Source organism: Odocoileus virginianus, chromosome 3 (genome assembly GCF_023699985.2).
Source record: "Odocoileus virginianus isolate 20LAN1187 ecotype Illinois chromosome 3, Ovbor_1.2, whole genome shotgun sequence".
Classification (NCBI taxonomy): Eukaryota; Metazoa; Chordata; class Mammalia; order Artiodactyla; family Cervidae; genus Odocoileus; species Odocoileus virginianus.
In genome coordinates, this window is record NC_069676.1 from 16,779,919 (window position 1) to 16,796,781 (window position 16,863).

The 16,863-nt window shown below is 55.8% G+C and overlaps 1 protein-coding gene across 20 annotated transcripts in view; it reads left to right on the forward strand.

Moving 5' to 3' along the window:
• PTPRS (protein tyrosine phosphatase receptor type S) overlaps positions 1-16,863 on the forward strand; it is a 109,887-nt gene that overhangs the window by 84,921 nt on the left and 8,103 nt on the right. For 4 of the 20 annotated variants that reach the window (XM_070464915.1, XM_070464895.1, XM_070464897.1 and 1 more), the window contains 17 exons: positions 18-323; positions 1,557-1,750; positions 1,898-1,924; positions 4,621-4,738; positions 6,486-7,094; positions 7,557-7,654; positions 8,226-8,479; positions 9,333-9,426; positions 9,518-9,733; positions 10,154-10,311; positions 10,785-10,796; positions 10,973-11,085; positions 12,623-12,670; positions 13,724-13,821; positions 13,906-14,029; positions 14,620-14,795; positions 14,875-14,994. In XM_070464915.1, the coding sequence (XP_070321016.1) occupies positions 18-323; positions 1,557-1,750; positions 1,898-1,924; positions 4,621-4,738; positions 6,486-7,094; positions 7,557-7,654; positions 8,226-8,479; positions 9,333-9,426; positions 9,518-9,733; positions 10,154-10,311; positions 10,785-10,796; positions 10,973-11,085; positions 12,623-12,670; positions 13,724-13,821; positions 13,906-14,029; positions 14,620-14,795; positions 14,875-14,994 (2,765 nt within the window). The remainder of the gene's footprint in view (positions 1-17; positions 324-1,556; positions 1,751-1,897; positions 1,925-4,620; positions 4,739-6,485; positions 7,095-7,556; positions 7,655-8,225; positions 8,480-9,332; positions 9,427-9,517; positions 9,734-10,153; positions 10,312-10,784; positions 10,797-10,972; positions 11,086-12,622; positions 12,671-13,723; positions 13,822-13,905; positions 14,030-14,619; positions 14,796-14,874; positions 14,995-16,863) is intronic. The other 16 variants (XM_070464901.1, XM_070464902.1, XM_070464899.1 and 13 more) reach the window with 12 other exon arrangements.

Sequence of the window (16,863 nt, forward strand, 5' to 3'; positions counted from 1 at the left end):
CCCCCCCCCCCCAATAGAACCGTCAGCCCCCCCTCAAGATGTTAAGTGCGTCAGCACGCGCTCCACGGCCATTTTGGTAAGTTGGCGCCCGCCGCCGCCGGACACGCACAACGGGGCCCTGGTGAGCTATAGCGTCCGCTACCGACCGCTGGGCTCGGAGGACCCGCAACCCAAGGAGGTGAACGGCATCCCCCCGACCACCACCCAGATCCTGCTGGAGGCGTTGGACAAGTGGACGGAGTACCGCATCACGGCCGTCGCTCACACAGAGGTGGGACCAGGGCCTGAGAGCTCGCCCGTGGTCGTCCGCACCGACGAGGACGGTAAGCACCGGCCCCGGCCCACGACCCCCAGGCCCCAGCCCGGCCCCTCGCTGCAGAGCCTTCGGTCCCTGGAGAACTGGGCTGGCTGGTGGTCAGACGGTACGAGACAGGCAGGAGAGGGCTGCGTGACAAGTCATCCCAGGCTCCTTGCTCTTGGGATTCTCCGCACTGGGCCTTCTGGGCTGCGTTTTCTCTGAGCCTTGAGCCTGGAACATTAAGCGGACAGTGTCCTGTATTTTGGTCTGGTGGTGGAAACCATGGCAGTGGAAACAGCAAGCAACGCTGGGGGTAAAATTACGAGGTCCGTGGGACCCCAGAAACCCTGTTTTTAAAGTCTTGAGATAACCTGGGATTTGGAGCTCCTTGGATCTGAGCCATCCTACCTAGAAAGTAAGGAGATGGCATGCTGAGGATGGTTAACCACCACCTCCCCATGGTGGGAGACTGATTTGCAGTGCTGGCCAATTTCTGTGGTGTAAATATCTCCACTGCTGCCACGCTAGAAAGTTGTAAGGCGCTAGTCACATAGTAGAAGCTGAGGTTCCTGGGGGGAAATGAAGCAGGCAGCTCCCCCAGTAAAACTGCAGGAAACTGGGACAAGTTGCTTTCTGGGCCATTGGCCTGGAAGTTTCGGTTGGCAGCCCCACATTTTGTCCCAAACATGGGGAAGAGATGAAGCCATTCTTCATGCCAGATCTTGGGGTCCGGGGCGAGGTGAATGGCAAGGGCTCTGAGCTTGGGGGCTGGCTGAGAGAGTGCCCCAGTGTGGAGTAGGCTGGCTGCACCCTGGAGTGTAATTTAATGGAGCCTGCAGCTGAACTGCCTGGGTTCCCATCCCGGCATTGTCTCTTAATAACCCTGCTCTCCTGGAGTCAACTCTCTGTGCCTCAGTTTCCCTATCTGGCAGGAGTGATCTGAGGGTGGAGTCAGTGTGTGTAAACCTCTTAGGATGGGACATGCAGGACCCGGTCATGTCTGGTGGCCCTGGGCACGTGGTCTAGGCTCTGGGAGCCGCAGTTGCCAATCTGTAAAGGGGGTGCACCGTCAGGGCTCGCTCCCCCGGGCTGTGGGAGGTGTGCGGGAGGTATTCCCTCCTCGCCAGTGGGGAGCGCTCAGAGCGCCCGGTTAACCGGCAGTCACTCGTCACCCTGGCCTCGGGTAGTGGTGCTGCCCGGGGCGGGGCTGGGCACCCCAGTAACGGCCCCGCCCGCCCCCCTCCCCTCCTCCCGCCAGTGCCCAGCGCGCCGCCGCGGAAGGTGGAGGCGGAGGCGCTCAACGCCACGGCCATTCGCGTGCTGTGGCGCTCGCCCGCGCCCGGCCGCCAGCATGGCCAGATCCGCGGCTACCAGGTCCACTACGTGCGCATGGAGGGCGCAGAGGCCCGAGGGCCGCCGCGCCTCAAGGACATCATGCTGGCCGATGCCCAGGTGGGCGGGGCTCCGGGCGGGGCCTGGGGGCGGGGCGGGGCGGGGCGGGGGTCCCTGCGCTCCTGCCTTCTCGCTGCTTCTCTCTTTTTCTCTCTGGCTACCTCGCTCACCTCCTCCTCTCTCTCCTGCCGCCTCCTCCCCGCTCAGTGGGAGATGGACGACACGGCTGAATATGTAAGTAGTGCCACCCCCCCCCCCCCCCCCAGCCACTGTCAGTGCTGTGAGTCCACACCTCCCTGCACGCCCCTTGTAAAAGGGTCTCCTCCCCTGGGCCCCCGATGCACACCCAGTTTACCTCTTGGAGCTACAGCCTCGGTTTTGCGTCAGATAAATGGACACCTCCTGGGGACCCCGGAGGTATCCATTAGCCTTCTTACCTGAGTGACCCTTGGACTCTTCTGGGCTTTTGCCTCCCCATCCCTGTCCCCCAGGCTGGCTCCCCGCTGTGGTCTCCCACACATCTTCCCTCCAACTGTTGCCACAGCCTTACCCACCCTCCTCCACCTTACAGCCTCCCTTAATGGACCCAGGCCTGGGAAGTTAGAACAGTCACTTTCCCACCCAGCCTGACTCTTTATTGTCATTTGGCTTAGCCTTCCCTGACCTTGAAATTTCTCTCAGGCCAAAGTGTCCCACCCCATCGTTTTGGCTCTGAGGGAGTGGTCCTTGGGCCCCAGGTGGGACAAGAGGCCTGTAGAACAACTGTTTCTACCCGTCCAGGCTTTCTCTGGAGGCCCTGAACCAGAGTTGGGATGACTGTTTGGCTCTAGGCAAACCGCTGCCTCTTTCTGGGCTGTCTTTCTGCCCTAAGATGGCGGCCACAGGCTCTTCTGAGAGCCCAGAGCCCGATGTTAGATTGACACAGCTTCACCCATTCCTGTGGCTCTGCCTCATGCTCCCCACCCCCGTCCCAGTTTTTCGGGGACGTTCCCACGTGGCCCCAGGTTATCCTGCCCCTCCAACCCACGAAGACCCTGGGAAGGACTGAATGTCTGAGGCTCACGGGCAGGAGACCCCCTGTTCATGCATCTGACCCCGCTCCTTGTGCTGCTGGGGCCACCCCACAGCTCCCAGGCATGCCTGACGTGTTGGTGGGTGTGCATGCATGGAAACATGGGCACACGTGTGACTGGGGGAGGTCAGGGTGCTCTGTCAGCCACTGAAGGAGTAGTGATTAAGTGAGCACCTAATCTAATGTAGACCTGTGCTAGGTGCCATGGACATAGCGGTGACCAGGACAGCCTTGAGCCCACCTTCCTGGGGGGTCATGGTCCAGGGGAGAGGGATATTACTTGGAACACGCACAAACGCATGTCTAGTTACAGCTCTGGTGGGGACAGAGTGTAGACAGTGGTGTAAAGGCTTGAACGGTCAGCTGTCCAGGCAGGCGGGCGGGTGGGCACAGTCCTGACTGGTGTGGCATTTGCCCTTCTCCATGGTGTAAACATTCCAACTACGTCAATTGCAAGCTACCGACCAGGTTTGCGGTAGCCCATCATTATAGAGTATTTCTGTTATACAATATGAGAGATGGAACGTGGGTGAACAACAGGGTCATAAATGTGTAGCACAGGCATCTATTCAATATCCTGTGATGTTGTTACCTCTTGAAGCTTGTAGCCTCCGTTTTGCGTCAGATAAATGGGCACCTGCTGAGGACCCTGGAGGTATCCACTAGCCCTCTTACCTGAGTGGCTCCTGGACCATAGTAGAAAAGAATATAAAAATGTATAAAAATGTGTATACTGCTGAAAATCTTTTTACAATTTCAGATATAATTTTAAAAAAAGAATAACCTTGAAGACATAAGTATTAGTTAACACAGTGAAATAATTAGGAAGGAATGGGTTTCGAGTATCTACTCCCTTTGCTTTTACTGTTTATTTGCTCGTATGTTTATATAGCTTCATTTTTTATAGTTTGTTAAAAAGTGTATTGGTTTTGGCTGTGCCGGGACTTCATTGCTGTGCCGGCTTTTCTCCTGTTGCAGTGAGCATGGGCTTCTCCTTGCGGTGGCTTCTCTTGCTGCATAGCACAGGCTCTAGGGCACCCGGGCTTAAACAGCTGTGGCACGTGGACCCTTGTAGTTCCTGGGCTCTAGAGTACAGGCTTGGTAGTTGTGCATGGGCTTCGTTGCTCCACAGCATATAGGATCTTCCCTGACCGGGCATTGAACCCATGTCTCCTGCCTTGGCAGGCAGATTCTTTACCACTGAGCCAACAGGGAAGCCTCGATAATTCATTTTCCACCATTACCGTGTTTTAAGAACTGGCTTGCAGATTTTCTGCAAGTCTGACTGTTGACTTTTGAGAGCTGTAGTAAGGAGTCTCCAGCACTCCAAGGGACATAGTGGAGGCAGGTGGGACAGCCAGTGCAAAGGCCTCGGGGCAGGACCATGTCCGGTGTGTAGGAGGAGCAGCCAGGAGGCCCATGTGGCTAGAGCAGAGTGAGCGAGGGAGGGGACAGGGCAGGTCAGTCAGGGCCTTGTGGGCAGCAGGCGGTGGGAGGGACTTGGGCTTTTGCCCCTAGGGAACTGGGAGTCCTGGTCGGAAGAGTGGGACCTGACTCAGGTGCTCACACATGCCCTCTGGAGGCCGCTGCAGGGAGGACAGACTGGGTGGCAAAGAGTGGTAACGGCACCAGAGCAGAGGGGTTGGCATTGCACTGGTCCAGGTGGGCCATGACAGGTGTCATGAGGCCACGTGTGCCCATCTCAGCATGGACATGCTACGTGTTGAGGTCTGTGGCATGAGCTCAGGTGCACGTCTCTGCCTGCAGACCGGGCCTTGCGTCAGCCTGGCTTGTCCCTAGCATGGGGAGGAGGGTGGGCAGCCCAGGTTGCATCACTGATCGCCACCCCTGCCCACAGGAGATGGTCATCACAAACCTGCAGCCTGAGACTGCCTATTCCATCACGGTAGCCGCCTACACCATGAAAGGCGATGGCGCTCGCAGCAAACCCAAGGTGGTAGTGACCAAAGGAGCAGGTACAAGACTGTCACAGACCCCTTTTGCCCTCAGAGCATCCTTGCAGAGTTCTTGAGCCCATGGTGCTGGGGAGGGCGGAAGGGTGCACCAGGAGGGAGGAACAGAGTGAAGTATGGGCGTTGTTCAAGAGGACACTCAGACTCAGCGTGGTCCAGCCCCATTCAGCTCCAGCCATATGGAAACCTTCAACACCCTACTCTTTTTGGTTTTTTTAATGTATTTATTTGGCTGCGCTGGGTCGTCTTTGCGGCATGTGAACGCTTAGTTGCAGCTCATGAACTCTTACATGCTGCATGTGGGATGTAGTTCCCCCGCCATGGATTAAACCTGGGCCCACTGCATTGGGTGTGCAGAATCTTAGCCACTGGATCACCAGGGACATCCCTAAACAGGCAGTTCCTAACTTCTTACCCTCAGCCTCCTGTTCCCCCTGTGCTGATAGCCTTGTCCCAGCTGGCTGTCTCCTCCACATCCTTTAGGTCTTTGATTAGATTCCCTCCTCGGGAAGCCTTCTCCAGCCGCCCGCCCTACCCCTCTTTCAGCCAACAATTGTGGCCAGCTCTGCTATCTGCACCCCGTGCCTCCCCCTTCCCAGCTCTGATCCCCCAAGCAGGTTGCCATTTCGGGTGGTGTCTCCATCTCCCCTGTGGTACCATGAAGCCTTCTCTCCTGGCAGCCCTGCCTTAGTTTCCCCTCTGGCTCCTCCTGTCTGTCCTGAGAGGCTGGTTTTTCACCAGCCAGGATTAGCTGAGTGAGGAGAGCGGCAGCTGTGAAAACATAAGGGGAAGGGCATTGCAGGCAGAGAGCATAACCCAGGCAAAGTCTCAGAGAGGGGAACAAGCTCTCTGTACTCCAGGAACAGAGAGGGGCTCCCATGGCCTCCATCTTTCTTCTCACCACAGACCCTGACATTCAAGGCCTCCCAGCTGGAAACAGCATGCCTTCACACTGTTGCTGGCCCATGCCCCCTACTGTGCTCTTCACCCGCCTAGTATCTTTGTCATCCAGCATCCAGCTCCCATGTTACCACCTCCAGAAAGCTTCCCATCTCTCTCCTGCCTCTCTCAGGGATGTTATATTAGAGCCCTGCTTGCTAAGCAGAACGTGCTGCATATACTGTGACTGTTCATACCACCTTCCTTTAAAGGCCCTGATAAGTCCCAACAGCAGAGAAGCCTGGTTTCACGGGTAGTGCTTCAGCACGGCAGGACTTCTCAGGACTTTGCTGCATTGAGTACTACCCAGACTGAGAACCACGGGGGCAGAGACAGAGTTTTAGACACTCCTTCTCCATTCCACTGATGCTAATGAGGTGCTGGCAGGAGGCAAGAGATGAGTGACTTACTAATTTGAGGTACATAGATGAGAGCCTGCCGTGACTTCTGTGGATGTTTTCCTTTCTTGGGTCCTCTGAGTCCCCTGCTTCCTTACTGTTCCTCAGTGGCTGTTCCCTCTGCCTGAAGCACTGTTCCCCCCAGACTTCCTTGTTGCTCCCTCTTTCACCTCCTTCAAGTCTTTGCTTTTGAGCACGGCCTTCCCAAATGGCTTTTAAAAACTGCAGTTCCTTGGGACTTCTCTGGTGTTTCGGTGGTTAGGACTCTGTGCTTTCACTGCCGAGGGCCCAAGTTCAATACCTGGTTGGGGAACTGAGATCCCACAAATGGCCGAAAAATTGCAACCCCACGCTGTGCTCCGGAGCTGGGGGTTGATCACGTGGCCTTGATGCCTGCCTGTATCCCCCCACAGTGCTGGGCCGCCCCACCCTGTCGGTGCAGCAGATCCCCGAGGGCAGCCTGCTGGCACGCTGGGAGCCCCCGGCCGGCGCCACCGAGGACGAGGTGCTGGGCTATCGCCTGCAGTTCGGCCGCGAGGACTCGTCCCCCCTGGCCACGCTGGAGTTCCCGCCCACTGAGGACCACTACACCGCATCGGGCGTGCACAAGGGGGCCACGTATGTGTTCCGGCTGGCGGCCCGGAGCCGAGGCGGCCTGGGCGAGGAGGCGGCCGAGGTCTTGAGCATCCCTGAGGACACACCCTGTGGCCACCCGCAGATCCTAGAGGCAGCCGGCAACGCCACGGCGGGCACCGTCCTGCTCCGCTGGCTGCCGCCCGTGCCCGCCGAGCGCAACGGGGCCATTGTCAAGTACACAGTGGCCGTGCGGGAGGCTGGCACCCTGGGCCCTGCCCGAGAGACCGAGCTGCCAGCGGCGGCCGAGCCGGGCGCCGAGAACGTGCTCACGCTGCAGGGCCTCAAGCCCGACACAGCCTATGACCTCCAAGTGCGGGCCCACACGCGCCGGGGCCCCGGCCCCTACAGCCCCCCCGTCCGCTACCGGACATTCCTGCGGGACCAAGGTAGGCGCGCGGTGATCCCCGCACCAGAGCCGGACTGGGCCTCGTGCCTACCCCCACCCCAGCCCCCTCCCTCTCCCCTGCCCAGGTAAGTAAGTCACTTTTCTGCTTCCACGTGGACGCTCAAGGCGAGTCCGGACCCCGAGGCTCCGGCGTTTGGCAAAGGTGGGACATGCCGAGGTGGCATCGCCGCCCCCACCGCCGCCCCCCTTCCTACCCACCCACCCCGTCCCCCCTCCCCTCCTCCGCCTCCGCCTTCTCTCTGCAGCTGCGCCGTTTCCCGCAGCAGGGACATGGGACAGGGCCAGGCAGGGCCGGGCCAGGGCCAGGCAGTAAGGCCACGGGCACAGCGGACGACAGGGAGCGCCTGGGCCGCCCCACCCCCACCCCATACCCCGGCCCAGTCGCCCGGCACTCATGGGAATCTCTCCTCTGCTCTCTCCCACCTGCTGCTGTGTGGCACAGTCTCGCCCAAGAACTTCAAGGTGAAGATGATCATGAAGACATCGGTCCTGCTCAGCTGGGAATTCCCAGACAACTACAACTCACCCACCCCATACAAGGTGCGCAGCCTCCTGTCGCATCTAGGATGGGGGTGGTTAGGGTGTGTGTGGGGCGGGGCTCAGCTGGGGTTAGAGTGTATTTGGGGTGGGGCTTGACCAGGGTGAGGGTGCTGTCTGGAGTCAGGGTAGGGGGTCAGTTGGACTGGCAACTGGGTGGGATATTGAAGCTCAGCCTGGGTTCGGGGCTCAGTCAGGATTGGGATGCACAGTTGGGATTCAGCAGGGGTCGTGGTTCAGTGGGGGAATTAGGGTTCGATCAGAACTGGGGCTTAGCCTGGGATCAGCTAGGATTTGAGGCTCAGTCTCTAGTCAAGCCTAAGTGTGGAATCAGGACTTTTTAAGGATTGGAACTTTGAGTTGAGACTCGGCTGGAATTGAGAAGCAGCTGGGTTTGGAACTCAATCTGGGGTCGAGATTGAGTCTTGGGGTCAAGGCTTGGAATTAGGGCTACAGCTGTGATCGAGGTTCAGTCTGGGGTCACAGACCATAGGATCCGGGCTAAGTCTGGGATCCAGGCTCGATGAGGACCAGAGCTCAGCCCAGAGCTCTGCTGAGCCGGCCCGCCCTACAGATCCAATACAATGGGCTCACGTTGGACGTGGATGGCCGCACCACCAAGAAGCTCATCACTCACCTCAAGCCCAACACCTTCTACAACTTCGTGCTGACCAACCGCGGCAGCAGCCTGGGCGGCCTCCAGCAGACAGTCACGGCCTGGACCGCCTTCAACCTTCTCAGCTCAAAGCCCAGCGTGACCCCCAAGCCCGACTCCGATGGCTTCATCGTGGTGTATCTGCCAGATGGCCAGAGCCCCGTGCCTGTCCAGTAAGCTCAACCCACCCCCTCCAGGATTTTACACCCTCCCCCAGTCAGCTGTGTGACTGAGGACCGCCGCTGGACCTCTCAGTTCAGTTCCTCGCTGGTCTGTGAACAGAGATGACATAGGCCCCTTTTCAGGCTGCCCTGAAGGTCCAGTGCCTCTCATAGATGTCACCACCAAGTGTGGCCTCCAGCATTCTTTCATGCCCCTACAGGCCTGACCTGCTGCTAGTTCTAGGTTCTCAAACTGATGGGGAGACAATCTCGGTCCCATGGTATGGCAGTGAGACGCACAAAGGCTGAGTGTCCCAAGTAAGGACAGGAGTTTCTCTGAGAAGCAGGGGGAAATTGAGAGTTACAAGACTGCGTGGGTGTGGAAGCTGGGGTTTTGAAGGATGTATGGGCATTTGAGAAGTATACAGTTAACCCTCGAACAGCACAGGCTTGAATTGCAGGGGCCCACCCATATGCATATTTTTTTAATTCAACAAGTACACACTATAGTACTACACAATCCACAGTTGGTTGAATTCATAGATGGAAAACCATGGATACAGAAGGCCAACTGTACTTACATGTGGATTTCCCACTGTGCGGGGGCGGGGTTGGCACCCCCTAATCTCCATGTTGTTGACGGGTCACCTGTAATTGCACAGGGTAGGCTTTCTAGGCAAAAGGTACAACATGATCAAAACCCTGGAGGCTTGAGTCAGAAATTATAGTCCTGCGTGACCTGGGCCATATACCCATGGTATGAGTGGAAGGGAAGATTCAGAGAGGGGTGGTGCCCTCACTCAGCCCAGTAGCATCCCTTGCTCATGATTGTAGACAGCCCCCTGTGACTCTTATCTCCTGCCAGGAACTACTTCATTGTGATGGTGCCACTGCGCAAATCTCGTGGTGGTCAGTTCCTGACGCCACTGGGCAGCCCAGAGGATATGGACCTGGAGGAGGTAAGGGATGGGGGCCTAGACATGTGCCGGCTTTCAGGAGCCTAGTGGCTCCCAGCTGGGTTCTGAGCAGCCCACACCTCTGTTCCCACAGCTGATCCAGGACATCGCACGGCTGCAGAGGCGCAGCCTGCGGCACTCGCGTCAGCTGGAGGTCCCCCGACCCTACATTGCGGCTCGCTTCTCAGTGCTGCCACACACCTTCCATCCTGGGGACCAGAAACAGTATGGAGGCTTTGACAACAGGGGCCTGGAGCCTGGCCACCGATATGTCCTCTTTGTGCTTGCTGTGCTGCAGAAGAGTGAGCCCGTAAGTCCCGAGTGGTGTCTGCACACATCCAGAATGCCCAGAGTGGCTTCAGTCCCCAGAGCCCTGACCTCGGAGCCAGACGCAGATCCTCCCAAGCAGAAGGATTTTTAGAGGAAAGGACTTTGGAACTAGGGCTTTGATGGATGTATAGGAGTTCAGTAAAGAAGAGGCATCCTGGAATTTGCATGTGCAAAGGTCTGGGGTGCAAGAGGAACAAAAAGGACCTAAGAATGTCTGAAAGAGTAGAGGAGGGGAAGAGTGAAGATTGGCCAGGGCCAGACCACTATGGGCAGTGTTCTTGGAAGCCATAGGACGGTTTAGAGTAGGGGATGGACACAGATTTGTGTTTGAGGAAGACCCATTTGGCCACCATGAGGGCAGTGGGCACTGATGGAAGTCCCCCCCACCCCATTTCTGCAGACATTTGCGGCCAGCCCCTTCTCAGACCCCTTCCAGCTGGACAACCCAGATCCCCAGCCCATCGTAGACGGCGAGGAGGGGCTCATCTGGGTGATCGGGCCCGTGCTGGCTGTGGTCTTCATTATCTGCATAGTGATTGCCATCTTGCTCTACAAGAAGTGAGCCCCTTGCATGTCCCCACTTGACAGGAGGGAGGCCTTCCTAAGGGTCGGAGGTTTGGAAAGATCCAGGGAAAGGATGTCTCAGAGAATGATCACAGAAGCCATCTGTGGTCCAGACAGGGAAAACAGGGCTCAGAGAGGTTAAGCCATTTGATCAAAGTCACACAGCCTGGGAAATGGCAGGGCTGGCATTCCAACCTGGCCAGTGATCTGACTCCTGTTAAGTCCCGTGCAAGATTGGGGTGGGGTGGAGGGGACGCTCCCTTTGTCCTATTAAATGAAGTCACGTGGGACATGTCCCAGCTTAGAAGGCTGAGACCCAAGCTGGAAGGGCCTAGCCCCATTTTCTGGAGACCAAGGTTCAGAGTGGGGAAGAAAGCCATCCACAGTCATAGAACAGGCTCTTGATGGCCAGCCTGCCCTCACCTGCCTTCTTTCCCTCCTTCTCACCTGTCTGCTTCCGGGAGCAGTAAGCCTGATAGGTAAGAACTGGTCCTGCCCTTTGGAGGCTGAGGACAGGGGCTGGGGTGGCACCTTGCCCACGGGATGAGCAGGAACCTAGTTGTTCCAACCTTTGCACATGTGTCTGTGCGTGGTTATGGGAAGCTGAGTCACATACAGCTGGGTCACACATCTCTATCTGTCTGCTCACACAAAGCAAACGAAAGGACTCTGAACCCCGTACCAAATGCCTCCTGAACAACGCCGACCTCGCCCCCCACCACCCCAAGGACCCCGTGGAAATGAGACGCATTAACTTCCAGACGCCAGGTATGTGCTTATCCCGGGCGCCAGGGACAACACCCGTGGGAGGGAGGTAGCACAGTGGGAGATGAAGTGGCCGCCTCGATGGATCCTTGTCAGTGCCTGGTGCAGTTCTTCAGTCCCAGATTCCCACGTGGCTCTGGGCTTGGAAGTGTCCTGGGGTTGATTGTGCTTACAATCTAGGGAAATTTTTGAGAAGCTGCATTCAACTGGTGGCTGCTATCTTCTCCAGGAGCTTAAAGGACATCTTCAAAGACAGAAGCAAACATTTTCTAAGTCCTCATTCCTTCTGGCAGAAAAAGCTGTGCCTCTGTTCACACCTCTAGTCTTAAGTCCACTCAGTGGTGGGTGTTCGGGTTTTTTCCACCCTCCCCGGGGAAGCGCCTCTAACAAGGAGCAAAAATTCCACTTCCACCACACTCACTCTCTCCCCGCTCTGTGGCCACATATGCTCATGCTCTCCCGGTTTCATTATAGTTCCCTGTAGATTAAGAGGATTCTGCTGAGTCCCCTGCCACGTGTGGTGGGAGAACTGAATCAGGACCCTGCCCTTGATCATCTTCATGTGCAATGCTCCCCTCAGTTCCCGCCCCCCCCTCCTCCTCAATGGGCTCATGCCAGCTGCTTCTAACCAAATTAAGGGATTTTCAGTTTAACTGAGGGCTGCTGTTCTTTCCTTGGGAGCTCATAGCATGGTCACATCTGCTGTTCTCTACCTACAGCCTGATCTTCACTTTCTGTCTCTGAACTGCTTCCTGTTAACTTTTGTTTCCAACCAAATGGAGATTTTTAAACATTTAACTGATGGCTGCAGTCCTCCATAATAAGAGATCATGGGGGCTTTGATGGGCTCATGTATAGTCTTGCATGCTACTCCTAATATATTTCTTTCTCTTTTCTATTTCTGGACTGTGTCATGTTAGTTCCATGTTTCTCCAAATGCGGGTTTTGATCATTTATATTTACCTGATGGCTGCAGCCCTCCACAGGCGATCATGAAAAGTCTCATGGCATCGCTTGTATTCTCTTCTCTCTTCTGTCTCTGGACTAGCTTATGTCAATTCCGTTTCCATCCAGATGAGAATTTTAAATATGTGTGTTTAACTGATGGCCTCTGTCCGTCTTACAGCTCATGGCATGGGCCCGTATGTTCTCCTGTCCCCAAGTTTCTCCCTCACCATCCTGCTTCTCCTCTAAAATCCCCTCTGCTGACCCCCAACAAGGGATCCAAGGCCAGGTTGGTCAGGGGTGGCGGGGTGTGGGGACGACAGGTTGACAGAAGAACCTAAAAGCTTTGAGATCTTTCCAAAGTCATAGCGGAAAATCAGGACTCGCCAGTATCCAGCTGAAGTGATGCCCAGCCGCTGTCGCGGGCTCTCTGGTTGGGGCCCTGACGGCCATGTGTCCCTCACTTGTTGAAGTTGCTCTGCCCTTTGCATCTATCTGTCCGTCGACCACTGTGCGCGCACCCAGCGAGGGGTGGGGGGAGGTGGGCCCCCTCCCCCGCGTGTTTTCATTTATTTATTGTTTGCTGTTTCTGCAGATTCAGGCCTCAGCAGCCCCCTCAGGGAGCCGGGGTTTCACTTTGAAAGTTAGTTCCGGTGTCTCTCTGTTCTTGGCTTCCTTTCGCTCCTGTTTGTTTTCATCCTTGGTTTCTCCATCCGGCTTCCTCTCTCTCCGCCCACCTGTCCTGCGCTGGCTTCTCGAAGGGGGTGGGGGTCTGGTCCCCTGGGCCCTAAGGTGGCAGGTTGTGACTGCGTGCGTGTGTGTGAGAGGGAGAGAACGGAGGAGAGAGAACGGGGCTGGGAGCAGGGGTGTAGGGCACAGGTCTGTGTCAGAATACACGCAAGAGGCAGGGGGACCCACCAGTCAAATAGACACCAGCCTCCGACCCCTTAGACGCGGGCCCTGGGGCAGCACCCGGGGATGGCGGGCAGCACACGGGGGCTGTGGACAACAGCTCTTCAGCAGTCGACTTGGCAAATCCCTATAGGTTTAACACCGGTGCTTGGGTGCTGGTGCGCAGCTGTCAATCTCCCTCCCAGTAACTGCTGAGTGAGTGTGTGTGCGTGTGCATGGCCGCTGGGCCCCAGGAGAGAAGCGTCTGGCAGGCCTAAAGATGGGGAACAAACACCCACGCCCACCCCATCATCCTACACACACATACCCCGTGTCTCCCCTCCCCAGCCCCTCAGCTCCACCTGGCAGAGGACTTTTTGGTCCCTCCGACCCCCAAGGGGGCAGACAGGGGTGTGGGCCCCCCGCCCTCACCAGGGGGACGATATTCCAGAAGGTTCAGCCAGCCACATCTGCTTCTTCATCTCTGTGTCACTTGCCTGCTTCTTGCCACAAGGCACTAGGAGCTTGAAGTCCTGCGGGGCAACCCTCCCCCAGCACCTGCCTCCCCAGCTGGTTGTCAGGGGGCCTGGGGAGGGTGGGGGAGACTCCACCTAGTGCTCCTCCTCCAGGCCTGGGTTCCTCACCCCCAGGGGGCCCACCCCAGACCTTCCTCTTCCCCGCCACCCCCTCTAACCTGCAGCTCGTCCATCGCAGACTCACTCCGTAGAGCACCCCCTGCCCCCTCCCCTCCCCGGCCTGGCCCCCCGAGTGACTGGCCGCATGGGCGGGTCTGCTCTCCCTGCAGGCATGCTCAGCCACCCGCCCATTCCCATTGGGGACATGGCGGAGCACACGGAACGACTCAAGGCCAATGACAGCCTCAAGCTTTCCCAGGAGTATGAGGTGAGCCAGCCCCCCCCTCACCTTCCACCCTCCTGCGGCCCACAGATGCCCACCGTGACATCTCCTGCCTCCCATTTCCCACAGTCCATCGACCCGGGCCAGCAGTTTACGTGGGAGCACTCCAACCTGGAAGTGAACAAGCCCAAGAACCGCTATGCCAATGTCATCGCCTACGACCACTCCCGCGTAATCCTCCAACCCATCGAAGGTAGCATGCGGGGTCCCAGGCTCCTCCCCAACAACCTTGGCCTGTCCTCATTCCATGGAGAACACGTAGACCCCATGTCTTCTCTTGGCCGGGGGGCCAGACCAGAGTGGACTAGCTAGGAGATAGGCAGGGAAACTGAGGCCTGGCCCAACCCTACCCAAAGCCATTGAGAAGTTTTGGATCTGCATTTAACTGATGGATACTGTCCTCTACAGATTTCCATCCATCCTTTACATCTGTAGCTTTTTTCAGGGCAGCTTCACCGCAAAGGACATTTGGCAATGTCTGAGGACATTTTTGTTGTCACAGCTTGTGGGGCGGGGGGTGGTGTTGACGTCTTGAGGGTAGAGGCCAGGGATGCTACTCAGTACCTTGCAATGTAAAGGACAGCTCCCAACATAGAACAGTCTATCTTCAAACGGCAGTAATGTTGAGGCAGAGAAACCATGGAGTATATGCACCATGATTTCCTTGGGGATAGACTGGGGCAGTCTCGGAGGGCTTCCTTTAAGCAGTGGACCAGGTGGAGCCAGCCTAGAAGGATAGAGCACCCCCACTGAACTCTGACTTCTCCCCTACCCCCGGCCTAGGCATTGTGGGCAGTGATTATATCAACGCCAACTATGTGGACGGCTACCGGCGGCAGAATGCGTACATTGCCACGCAGGGGCCACTGCCAGAGACCTTTGGCGACTTCTGGCGTATGGTGTGGGAGCAGCGCTCAGCCACCATTGTTATGATGACGCGGCTAGAGGAGAAATCACGGGTGAGGCCTGGACCCTGTGGCCCCCAAGCCCTGAGCTGGCCCCGGCCCACACTCACCTGTGTTCCCTCACCTGGTGCAGATCAAATGCGACCAGTACTGGCCCAACAGGGGCACGGAGACCTACGGCTTCATTCAGGTCACGCTCCTGGACACCATCGAGCTGGCTACCTTCTGCGTGAGGACGTTCTCCCTACACAAGGTAGGGCCTGGACTGAGACTGGGGGGCTGTGGGAGGGGGCGATGGTGGGTGCAGAAGGAAGATGAGCTTCTGCCCTGGGAACTCCCCATTGGACGGAAGAAAAACCACATTGACCCAGGCTGGGCACATTCTCAAGTGGTCACTTTATGGATGGGGACACTGAGACTCAGGGAAACAGCTCTTGTCTCCAGCCACAGCAGGACAAACCAGCAGAATCCAACTTAGCAATGAACCTCTGCTCCCCTCACCAGCAATCACCCTGCCCACCCCCCACACCAAGGTCAGTCTTGACCCCTTCCCTCACCCAGCCTGGGTTTGTGGCAGGGTCTTGGCCATGCAGTCGAGGGGCCTCCAGTCTTGGACGGAGGACAGAGCAGGCAGTCGGGGCTGAGGTGGAGGGAATCTTTGTATTTAACTGATGGCTGCTGTCTGTCACGATTCCCCGTGTCCTACTCAAGTGATTCTCGGTTGCAGCATTTTGCCGCTCGGGACATTTGGCAATGTCTGGGGGCACTTTGAATATTTTTATTGAAGTGTAGTTGATTTACAATGTTAACTTCTGCTGTACAGTAAAGTGATTCAGGTATGTGTATACATAACTTTTTAATACTCTTTTCCATTATAGTTTATCATAGGATATTGAATGTAGTTCTCTGTGCTTAGTAGGACCTTGTTGTTCATCCCGTCTGTATATGTAAGAGCTTACATCCGCTAACCCCTACCTCCCACTCCAGCCCTGCCTCAACCTCTGGTTTCTATATCCACGAGTCTGTTTCTGTTCTGTAGATAAGTTCATTTGTGTCATAGTTTAGATTCTGCATGTGTTCTCATATGTGATATCATATATCATAAGTGTTCTGATACTTTTTATCATGTGATATCATGGCATTTTTTATCATATGATAATCTCTAGGCCTATACATATTGCTTCAAATGGTATTGTATCATTCTTTTTTGTGGCTGAGTAGTACATTGTATATATGTATCACATCTTTATCCGTTCATCTGTCAACAGACATTTAGATTGTTTCCATGTCCTGCCTGTTGTAAATAGTGCTGCTATGGAATAGGGGTACCTGTATCTTATTGGAGTTTTGTTTCCAGATATATGACGAGGAGTGGGAGTGTTCGATCATATGTAGTTCTATTTTTAGTTTTTTGAAGAACCTCCATACTGTTCTCCACCATGGCTGCACCAATTAATATTCCTACCGAAAGTGTTGGAGGGCTCCCTTTTCTCTGCATCCTCTCCATCCCTTGGAATTTGTAGAGTTTTTGATGTATTTCTTTGGAGAAATGTCTACATCTTCTGACCATTATTCAATGAGGTTGTTTGTTTTTTGTTGAGCTGTATTAGTTCTTCATCTGTTTTGGAGATTAAGCCCCTCAGTTGCATCGTTGGCAAATATTTTCTCCCATTCTGTAGGCTGTCTTTTCGTTGTGTTTATGGTTTCCTTTGCTATGCAAAGGCTTGTAAGTTTCATTACGGTGCCATTTATTTTTATTTCTAGTGCCTTGGAAGACTGGGGACACTTTTTATTGTCATGTAGGAAGAGAGAGATGCTCTAGCACCACTGTGTTTCCCTGGCAGCCAGCCACGTGCCCTAACATAGAACATGTACCTGGCACAGGTGCCCGAAACCTGAGCAGAAAGACAGGAGTGAGGGTTTTCAGTTGATTGACACATTAAGCAGACACTGTGTCAGGTACCGCCCTTGTGGGGCTTACAGTCTAGTAGACAACACGTGGACAGCAAATATGTAAAACAACCAGAGATCTTACACATAAGAGAAAAGTAAAACAGGGAAGAATGGAGCATGTAGTGGAGGACCTGGAGTTGGTGAGGAAGGTTTTGCAGAGGTCTGGGGG